This window comes from Helianthus annuus, chromosome 15 (genome assembly GCF_002127325.2).
Source record: "Helianthus annuus cultivar XRQ/B chromosome 15, HanXRQr2.0-SUNRISE, whole genome shotgun sequence".
NCBI lineage: Eukaryota > Viridiplantae > Streptophyta > Magnoliopsida > Asterales > Asteraceae > Helianthus > Helianthus annuus.
This window is the reverse complement of record NC_035447.2, coordinates 71,051,425-71,063,263: the sequence shown is the minus strand read 5'-3', so window position 1 is coordinate 71,063,263 and position 11,839 is coordinate 71,051,425. Positions and strand designations below refer to the sequence as shown.

Genomic DNA, 11,839 nt, shown 5'->3' with positions numbered 1-11,839 from the left:
CTTCATTCTAATTCGGAATCCCGGGTGGTCAATGCACAAACAGTACAAACTTAGTTGGAAAGTAAACATAAACTTCTATATAAACTGTAACATGCTCATTACATCAAGTCGCTATTTGCAGCATAAGATTTTAAAGAAGGTCACAAATGATTATGGTGATCAGGTCTCGAAATGCTGTTGAAGTATTCCTCGTCTTTGTACTTGGCATATAAAGGAAGTTCAAGTGCCTTCTCAACAAGTTCACCGTCTTCGTGTTTTAAGTTAGCCTGTTATCAATCATCCAATTATAAGTCACAATGTGAAATACACAAAACAATCAAGGAGCAAGCAAGGTGGCTTTAACGGAAACGAGTCAAATGAGTTGAACATAGTTTTGTAATTATATCTGACATGTTTAGCTGTTTTATACACCATGTATATGTACACTTTGGACAATAAGTCGTTAGTCATTAACTAAATGCAAAGGGAGCATACCTCGGGCCGAATATAGCCAACAATAACAAGATGCAACTCCTCACCATAGAAATCTTCATCAAACTTGTGAAGCAAACACAGCTCCTGAAATTATTAAATAAATCGATTAGATACTGATGACTTGATGATATAAGTAGGATTAACAAGTTGAAAATATTAGTATACTCACTATGGTCTTCTCAGTATTATTATATGGGTTCCAACCAATGCTCATAACCATCTTGTAAAACCCCCGGGTTGATAACTTGGTCCAACCAAAATAAACACCTGCAGGTTGTTCCGAAAGGATGGCCGCAGATCCTTCAACCGATAAACTGGCTGAAACAGTACAATGAAACAATCAATATTAAACGCTAAACCTTGTTGAGGATTTCCAATTTAAATAGAAATTTTAAGGAATTCCTTAAGGGTTCTATTTTTGATTCATTTGAGCCCACAAAAATAAGGCCTATATGAGCTCAGACTTGGCTTGATATTTTTTCACTAGCCCGAGTCTTTCGAGCCAATCTTTAGGTCTGCTAGACTTGAGTTCACAACTTTGACTAGTTTACTTACGAATGGGTTGATCTAGAATATGTTTTTACTCGTAACTAGTCAAAAGAGTAATGGTGAAGAAAAATACCTAAAAAGAGAAGTAGAAAACGGTTCAAACGGGTTGAAACTCATTCAAAGTGCTAATTATTTTTGTCCCAACAAAATTAGATTACTATTGGTAAGAAAATTTTACTTTTTGGATCGGATCAAAAGTATTCAAGGGCAATCCAACCCGGCCCATTTCAATGTTGACCCATTACCCAACCCATCTGACCTTTCCATTTGCCAGCTCTACTAGGCCGAGACACAATTCCAACATACCAGTGACAAATACATGACAAATGGAAACTAAGAAATTTTGATGAAACAAAGAATAAATGCAAGTGATCTTAGTATGAGTCTTCGAAACCTGTTGGTATTCCTAGCATCTCTGAGCCACGACCATAACCTTTGATGACTGGACCGCCAATATGCCAAGGTTCTATGGGTAAAGTACCATCTATCCCTGAAAATTTAAAACCACTAAATTAGTGAAACCAGCTGCCAAGTCAGTAAGTTTACTGGAATATGCATACTTACAATCTTTAAACGGAGGTAGGCCCCACGTTTTAGGACGTATGTCGAGAAGTGAATTGATCACCTCGTCGGCTATAGTGTAGAGATGAGATTGGTTTGGAAGAGATGGTACAGCAACCACTTCCATTTCTGCAGCTTTAGCAGCACAAATACCTGGTCTGACATATAAAAAAAGCATTGCTACCGTAAGAATCCTGTTATGAGAGGAGACGATATATACTTGTGGAATATCTACAAGATATATCAAACAAATTTTGCACATATCTTAGTTGTTACTGAAGAGAAAACTCACAGTGAATCTTCAATGACAAGACAATTGGAAGGATCCATATTAAGCCTCTTTGCTGCTTCTAGGTATCTGAAAACTCATAGTGAATTTGGTTATACATCTGGTTTAAAAATAAAAAGGCCGCCATTGTAGAAACACCATTGATACACTATTCAAATGCCATTGATGGAGGCGTCATACGGGCCGTATTGCAGGACGAAAAGAGGTCAAAACGGCCCTTTTGGGTTGTATGAGAGCTAAATCATACGGTCCACATGATGTATTTGACTGACAACGAAATGACACATGTGACCGGCCGGTTGACTTAATTGACCTGCTACGACTCATATGATGTTTGACATGCAAGCTGGTGTACACTATTGGGGGTGGTGTTTGTATAACAAAACCCTAAAAACATGAAAAATAGGTTGAACATCTCAACATTTTTCAACTTACATTTCAGGAGACGGTTTTCCTTCTTTAACTTCATCACTAGCAACAATGGCTGCAAAGGACTCTTTCAACGCTGCAAACAGAAACTAGTAAGATCAATAACTATTTAAAACTAGTTAACTATGATCAAAATATGTTGCTTGTTAACTTACTAAGATGATAGCTTAGCTTTGTTTCAATGTTAGCTCTTGGAGAGTTAGAAGCCAATGCCATTTTCACTCCATGGCCCATCAAATGCTTAATCAAACGATAGGCACCCGGTTGCGCTTTAAGTTTGCACCATCTAGCAGTTTGAACAATATAACAAAAAGTTAGATCATATCAGCTACATAATTTGGAATGAAAATTTGTGAAAGGTAACAGCAAGAGAGCGGTTTATTACTGATCAGAGAACATCGGGGAAAACTCTAATAGCAAATCTTCTTTCAACAAAGGGAGCGCATATTCCTCAACAATAACAGCTGCGGCTTCTAATGGTGTTTTCCCAACAATCTTATGAACTTCTCTCCCATCCCATTTTTTCTTGTGTTTAACCAAGTATACTTTCAAAACTTCACTCACCAGGCCATCTGTCATAGAAATCGTGTTTAGATGACGAACTCAAGCACACATACAACCATATGGGATATGACAGTTAAGAACAATAAAAGAGTACCTGTATTTACAAGGGTTCCATCCAAGTCAAAGATCACACAACAAACCTGTTTCTTTACAGAATCCATCATCTACAACCCTCACAAATTCTGCAGTATATGGTAATACAGATTGGTTTAGACATTTGCCGAACTTTAAGCAAGTAACAAGCCATATGAAAAAAAAATGCTAAATATAGTTGTTCATATTTATATTTATAATTATTATAATATTGCAATAAACCATTCATGTGATGATTCACTCGTTGAAGGATTAAACATAAACCTAGATACATATTGTTATTATTATTATTATTAGAATATACATATAACACAAATACAATATCATAATAACCTAGATACATATTATTATTATATTATAATATGCATATAACACAAATAGAATATCATAATATAAAGAAACAGAATTGTACGATGAAACATGCCAGACGAAAGATTCATGTGATTCGTTCGTTATTATATTTCAACAAAACACGTACACCGGAAATAATAAAACTGAGCATACCCGTTGTATCTGCTGCAGTGAGTCTTCGGCAACTGATTCCGGCGTGAGGGTTGTTCGGGAGGCAGTGACAAGAATATGATGGGTTGTGAGGGTGTGGAGTTTGATGAATTAGGGCGAGGGTTTTTGGGTCTTGTGTTTTTAAAACGTAGGGTAGGTTGAAAAACCCTAATAAGTAGCATATAAATAACATTACCATTCTATAGGATAACGAAACCTTAAGTACGACCAACAGCATCTTGTTCTCAACACGTAACGTGCGGCAAAGAAGAAGGAAGTTGTGTGATCTATTACCTGATTGATGAGATTGCATGGCAAGTGATTGTAAATATCTATAATAATAATTTCTTTTTTAGAAGGCTCAAACTATTGATTTGAGAGCAATCAACACACAATCTTAGGGTTTATATATGCTAGTTATACCCAACATATATAACCCAACATAATTTAGATTTGTGAAGTTGGTGTTTTAGTGAAACAAATTCTCAACCAAAAAATTGTTCAAAATATTATACCGTTAAAATAGTATACCGTTAAAATCTTTTGAAAACTCCGATATATGGTTCGAATATATTATACCGTTTCAATACTACATCATTTAAAATTTACAACACTAAAGGAGTTTGATAAACTCGGGTGCGGTTTGAATATTATCCCGTTAATTATTTTGAAATGCTTGGGTACGGTTCGAATATATTATACGTTTCAATACTATATCGTTTAAAATATTACACCATTAACGGAGTTTGATAAACTCAGGTGCGGTTCGAATATTATACCATTTAAAATATCATACTGTTAATTATTTTGAAATACTCAGCTATGGTTCGAATATATTATATCGTTTCAATACGACTGAATATGATATATACATTATAAGTTTGTACATACATAACAAAAGATAAAATACAACTGAATACTAAAATTCAAAAACAAGAGCAGCACGCTCGTCATTGGCTGCGGATCCTGCTGCTGCTGATGTCGTCTTGGAGGCGGACGTTATGGTCGAGGAGGTAACCCCTCACAATGTCGACACTCCTGCGCCTCCTCAACCAACCACTTCAGTGCATACGACATCGTGCCGACCGTATTAGTAAGGATGTCAACATCGTGCCGTCACTGTTAATACACCGCTGCTCCTAAGGCTGGATCGTGGACAACGTGTTGTGGAAACTGAGGCGTCCCGGGCAGTGACCGCGGCCGTGGCAGGTATGGAATGTCCATATCGGGCGCATGCTCCTATACATCCTTATGGAGGGCTGGCGGATATGTTGGGTCGAACTACAGAGGCAAATTGAAAATAGTTGATTATTAATGGTGAACCACAAGTGTGACAACTCCCATTTTCATGTAACACTGTGAGCTTTCTTAGTTAAATCTTTATGATTTTGTGGCACTTTCGTGCATGCATTCACTTTAAACATGTAGGTTATAAAACACGAACACTAACTAACATAAACTAATGGGACTAGCTTCGTATATTACGCTTGAAGTTAAAATGCTAAACTTTCTATGCAAGTTGCAAGGCTTGAAACTTGAAGGACTTAATGTGTAATTGATGAAAACTCTCATAATTTCGGAATCCCTTATGCAAATTCGGACACAATCCCTATACATCTAACTAAACTCGGAACCCCCTTTATCCAAGCATAAATCCGAACACTTCGCTAACCCAACCCAAACTCGGACTAACTATTCTAAACCAAAAACTCAAATTCGTAACACCCAACAAACTCAAACCCGGACACCCTAACTAACCTAAATTAGGAACCTTTTAACCCTTAACCAGCCAACACTTTGTTATATATATTCATAACATGCAAACCCTAATCGTGTTGATAACTTGCGATCTCATTCTTTATCACACCCTCAAAATCGACACGTGGAGTACTATCGCGAGGCATGTGACTGACCAGAATCCTAGCCACTAATCATGTTGAACCATTTTCGTATGTTATAATTTTTCCCAATTAACACGATTAGTTTCTACGATTAAATATCCAAAAACGCAATTTAATTTAGCAGCGGAAATGTAAAGAAAACCCATCGTAATATAAAACCACAAGTTCTTTAATTATACGTTAACATGAAACTTACAAACCACGCACTCCAGCTGATTGCATTGTCTGTCCAAAGCCGTAACGAGCAACCTGCAAAGCATGTAGTAGGGTGTCAACATAATGTTGGCGAGTTCACGAGTTCACAGTTTTCCAGTTTTATTTCCAAAAACTTTTGTTGTTTAATTACTATGCCATGGGGAGCTACCCCATATGTAAGCTACTAAACTGCGTAATACCGAATACTTAGCGACCTCATATTTTGTTGTTGCCCCGTTTGTCAATGTCTATCATCATTAATGGTTTGTCAGAGTCTATTAGTTCATGCCCGATCCTATCCAGGCATGGTGTGACGTTGGTGAGACCTAATAGCGCTATCAACTAATAACCCGTTCGCCAGGCCAGGCGACTAATCAGTATAGTAAGTGGGGACTTCCGTGATAGAGTTTCGTTTAGTACGCTTGTTGAATCTAATATAAATAGTAATTAACTGAGCGTCTCACACAAGGGGAAAAATAATACCCGCATCCCACACAAGGAGATAATAATACCCGTATCCCACACAAGGAGATAATGCAGTTTGTATCCCACACAAGGAGATAATGTAGTCTGTATCCCACACAAGGAGATAATGTAGTATGTATCCCACACAAGGAGATAAGTGTTTTTTTTTTTCGTTCCGTTTCCCAACAACCGGGAACACATGCTTTTAGAAAAAGTTGTGAACTCACATTTTCTTTGTTCGACAGATAAAATACTTGTGTTAGGTTGGTCAACCACACCCTATTATGGTTACCAATGTTTGTTAGGTTTGTTATGCAAGTAACATCACGTATTAATTACACGTATCTAACACATAGTGTTCAAATAACAGTTACTGTACATTATACTAACATGTATATGTGTTCACAATTATCATTGCAGTTAATCATAGTTCAAATGCACTGTTATAAGTGTGCGGTTAAACAAAGATATAGTGTTAGGACCGGTTTTGACTCCGAAACGATTGCGAACCGAACGTGTGACGTGCGGAATCCGTACACAAACGTGACCGAACACACGAGACGTAATATAATCGGTGATTCTATTGAAAGATCTGATAACGTACAGCACCTGAATCACGTGAACAATACTTTCTCTCTCTAGACTTTCTCTCTCTAGCTCTAGCTCTCCAAAGCTCCAAATGCCAAAAGTCTAAAGTCTAAGGCATAAGCCTCCTATTTATAGGCCAAGGCTTTAAAGAGAAAACTCATTAATTACAATATTGTCACCTTGCCTTTTTCTCTACCTATTACAATATAAAGCTTGAATTAAACTTTTTCTGCTACAACTCGTATTGACGGAAGCGATAGACATTACTGCACCAATATATAGGCTTTTATTAGTGTGCGGCCCATTGAAGTATGCGGCCCACTAAGGAATAAAGCCCATATATGAGTGTGCGGCCCACTTGTCAGTGTGCGGTCCACGTGTAACGCCCGGCTCTTTTGTACTTTCCATTTATAGAAGGTTTTGTTCGTATTTCTATTTTTGGAAACTTTGTATTCTTGTAATCGTTCCCTTCTTTGTAATCATTGTCAAACCGAGACTTGGATCATTAATGAAGCTTATATTTTGTTACATCTATGTTAAACGCATTCTATGTATACTCGTATGTTCGATCTGGTGAATCAATCTATGTTTAATCGTGATTCTTGGAAACTATGTGCAAAACTTGTAATTAATCTAAACTTATGCATGGAACGTATTTAGAACGAGATCGACACTTGATTTGATACTTACACGCATAATTATACTTGGTTTATACTCCTCGTACTTGGGTTTACCTTAAAATATGCTTTTGTGGCAAGAATGGTCCTTAAAACACCTTAAAACATCAATTACACAACTATAGGGGCTAAAATGTAATAAAATCAAACTTGTTTCCGAACCACAAAGGGCTCGCGGCCCGCGTTAACTTGCCTGGATATCCCAGGCGGGCCGCGTGGACCCCCAGGTCTGCAGAAAGGTGGACAGTCGCGACCAGCTTCGTGTTTGAGCGGGATTTCCTTGTTTAAACCGAGTTTTGGCTCTTGTTAACCCCTCTAATCAACCCTAAACACCTCCCTATAAGTACCCAAGGCCCTCCAAGCACTTGGACACTTTCATCACACTCAAATCTCTCAAAAACACTCTCAAGTTCCAGCAAGAATCTGCATTTTCGGACAGATTCATACCTCTACACTAAACTTGGTATAACTTGCTCATTTCTTGATGAAAACACTTGATTTTTCTTCCTATTTGCTTGGTTAATCATGGAGTTTGATTCCTTGACTTCTCCTTGGAGAAATCAGACCTGGAATTGCTCTGAAATTGACCAAAAACTTTATGTTTTGTTACATCTTATGCAAACTTCATTCAACTTGTGTTTAACACAACTCAAACCAATGTCCTAATGCTTACAACCCCTCCTATGGTTGGTTAAGCTTAAAAACATGGTTGAGACACTTAAATCAGAGGATTAAACCTCATAAACTTTCTGTTTTGTTAGGGTATTTAACCCACAAGTCATGTCAAGCTTAGACCTTGATGAATGAGTGGTTGTAGAACAACTTGGGTTGTTCTAACATAAAATCCTCACATGATTTGATGATTTCTTTTAGTTTAGATTAGTTACATACTTGTATTAACCCTAGTTCGTGACCCTCCTTGGTTGTCTTTACATCAAGTGAAGTGGTGAACATTCAAGGGGTCCCTAAACGGAAGCATGTTCTTCCTACCCCATACATGACATTCATGAATGACTCGAGGTGCCTAAACGAAGTTCTTAATCTTCTACCTCCTACTTGAAATATTGAACTTAATAATATGTAATACTTAAATATATATATACAAACATTCGAACCTTTAATATTAAACTCGTGTTTATATGTTAAAGTAGTAGAATGACATCTAAGACTTAACACTCTAAGTATGATTCTAATGGGCTTACTACCCATGAAATACAATATAACCCTAGTGGTTACGTAGTGTCATATAAGAGTATAAGTCAAGGATGATTATTTTGATATCCTACTTTATGCTACGTTAAACTCCAAATTATAATCTTCCGTTATACGCCAAACTCACACACCTACGTTTCCTTGTGTAGAAGGACTAGGTGCTCCAACTTAATCCATCCACCAAACTCGCTCGCGGGATTTCAAGTAGGAAAGCTTGCAACCACCGTGAGTATACTCGAACCCATTTTACTTTTAAACACATTTGGTGCAACATGTATTCTATATTAAACGCACGTGACACTTGAAATTTATTTGAAACATGCTCTATCCTTTTAAACATGAAACATGAAACTTGTGATACTTGAGACTATTTTGTGCTATGTGAACGTTTAATCCTTGTGTGTAGTTCCGCCTTAATAATGGTAGCGCTATAGGGGTAATGCACCTCCCCGTTAGTCTTTGGGGTATTGTTAGGAGGAGACATATTAACCTCATGTGAAACTTTGGGTTAGGTACTTTAACGCATTGGAAAGTTGGGCTATCACTTGGACTGCGTAAACTAGCATGGTTGAAACTATTTTAATATGTTCATGTTGGATACGAGTTTTTATTCTATTATGCTATGTAAACAAACTTGTATACTCGCTCTTTGCTTTTGCATTGAAACTCTATTTTAATACATGTTGCAGGTTGATTATTGAAGTATGGATGATTGATGAAACAAGTTTAGGGTGGACTAGATACACACCTAAATTTATCTATCTTTTTTTTTTGTTATGTTATTTGTTAAAACAATGTTGTTATTTCCTTTTGAATTTGTATCACATTTAGTTTTGAAATGAAATTTGAATTTAATTAAATATTGTCACATAGTGTTATGACGTCTCTAGCAATCTTTACACACTTCATCTCATCCCGATGTTTCCGCCATCGGTTGGGGTGTGACAGATTGGTATCAGAGCCATAACTATAGGGAATTAGGAAAATTGCCATGCTTTTGCCCTAATCTATAGTTCTAGGAATTTTGCCTCTTATTTGTTGTTTAAAACTTTTGTGCTCTACCATGCATGCTTCCTAGCTACACTTTCTATTAAAATTATGTGCCTTTCCTAAGGCTAACACTAATACACTTATGCTATTTTTATGCTCTTGTAACACCAACGAGAAGAATTTACCAAAATAGGCGTGAAACCCACAATTTGGTAAACGACTCTCATTCTACCTTTAATCTATTTTGCACGAAATTTCACCATTAAGCTAGGAGTGACATCCACAACTTAATGGTAATTTCCATTTCAACTCAAGTGGACCCTCGTCAAAGTGTCAAAATTTTATTTTGATCGACGAGTACCAACCACATTTAGGGTACGAAATCGCCAAGTTAGGGGTGAAACCCGCATCTCGTCGATTAAGTCCCATTCCTCGATTTTTATTCTCGCCAAAGTCCCGAATGTTTCAATCATTTAGAGATGTGTAGTAACCGGAAGGGTAAGATACCGTTAATCGCTTCTCGACGAGAGTATCTTACTTATAGGCCAAAGCACAATATCTCTAATTCGAAAGAACTTTCGACCCACTTTGGAATAGTCGACGTTTCTCTACCCGAAACAATCCAATGTTTTATTGAGCCTATCTTTTATGTATCTCAATTTATATGTGATTTTTATACTTGAACGTTCATTCATTTCCAAATGTCGTTTTAATCATTTCGCACGTTATCGCAATAACAAACAATAATAATTCCTCGTGAACAAACTAAATTTACGATGCTTTCGTTTATTCATGTTATGCTATGTGGAATTCATGACTATGCTATATGAAACACTTTTATGCTATGTAAATCAAATTGAACCTTTTATGCTATGTGAATCAAATTGAACCTTTTATGCAATGTGAATCAAATTGAACCTTTTATGCTATGTGAACCTTTCTGCTATGTGATCAGTTTCGTTTTCTTAAACAAACATTATGACCAAGTCTCACCTATTCGTTCTTTTGAATCTTAGATGTCTTCTCGTCACTCCAACGCGTCTAAGAAGTCAAAGTCTCGCTCCACCAAGAAGATGATGGCTTTCATGGCCGATCAATTTGCTCGCGTCGTTCCAAAGGTCATTTCCAAGATTCGAGCCTCTGAAACTCCTCACTCTTCCGTCGACTCTAAGGTCGAAGCACGCAAGCCCGTCTCGTTCAACTTCAAGCACTTTTCATCGTGCAATCCAAAGCCATTCACTGGCAATGATGGGGTGACCGCCATGCTTGAGTGGTTTGACAGCATAGAGGTCACATTTATCAATAGCGAGTGCCCCGATGAGCTCAAGACGCGCAGCGCGACTGGGGTATTCCAAGCCCGAGCTCTCGAGTGGTGGACGAATGAAAGAAACATACGTTCGAACGAGCTGGCATATGCTTTGACATGGGAAGAGACTAAGGCCCTAATGATGGATGAGTTTTGTCCTCCGCATGAGCAATGAAAGTTGGAGAAAGAATTTTGGGTATTAAAGCAGATTGGTGATGACAACCTAGCCTACACCACCCGTTTCAAACAACTCTGTTTCATTGTCCCTCACCTTGTCTCGACCCCTGATCGCAAGAAAAGCAAGTATATCAATGGTTTACCTCCTAATATGCGTGACACAATCGAGGCAGCCAAACTCGATAGCATCGAAGACATTTACCGTTTGGCCGCGTCCTTGAACAACAACCGTATTCGCGATAAGCAAGCCCCAAACCTCGTTCCTTCGAAGCCAGCCAATCAAATCACCCAACAATCGAATAACAATAGGGGAAAGAAGCGAAAGCAATCCAACCCCGTTTGTAACGCGATTGTGCCACCTGTTAACCCGGACCCTGTTGCTCCTGATAACACCCAAAGACCGTACACTGGGATTCACCCCAAGTGTGCCACTTGTAATTTCCATCACCCCGTCAATGCTAGGTGCCGTCGTTGTGGCAATTGCAACCGTTATGGTCATACTATCAATTTTTGTCGCCAACAACCACAACAAGCACCACCAGCTCAGCAAGCTCAGCAAGCCCAACAAGCGCAACAAGCGCAACAAGCCCTACCTGCTTCTCAAAACGCAAGACCCGCTAGAGCTTGTTTCAAATGTGGGGATGTTAATCATCTTCGTCCTCAATGCCCACAATGGAATCAAGAGCAGCAACAACCTCCTCGTGGACGCGCCTTCAACCTAAACGCGAATCAAGCGCGCAACGACAATGATGTCGTTAACGGTATGTTTCTTGTTAACCATCTTTATGCTTCAATACTATTTGATACTGGTGCGGACAAAAGCTTTGTGTCCTTAGAATTCGAATCATTGTTAAATTGCACACGCTCT

The 11,839-nt window shown here is 38.1% G+C and overlaps 1 protein-coding gene across 1 annotated transcript; it reads right to left on the bottom strand.

Moving 5' to 3' along the window:
• Positions 1 to 3,600, bottom strand: LOC110874796 (bifunctional riboflavin kinase/FMN phosphatase). The gene is made up of 11 exons (XM_022123219.2): positions 3,464 to 3,600; positions 2,961 to 3,048; positions 2,688 to 2,874; positions 2,458 to 2,588; positions 2,309 to 2,378; positions 1,877 to 1,942; positions 1,588 to 1,742; positions 1,418 to 1,513; positions 644 to 792; positions 475 to 558; positions 1 to 266 (listed from the first exon to the last, which is right to left on the bottom strand). Exons 2-11 carry the CDS (start codon positions 3,028 to 3,030, stop codon positions 141 to 143), a joined length of 1,134 nt encoding a protein of 377 aa, XP_021978911.1. The 5' UTR covers positions 3,031 to 3,048; positions 3,464 to 3,600; the 3' UTR covers positions 1 to 140.
• Between the last annotated feature and the right edge of the window lie 8,239 nt (positions 3,601 to 11,839).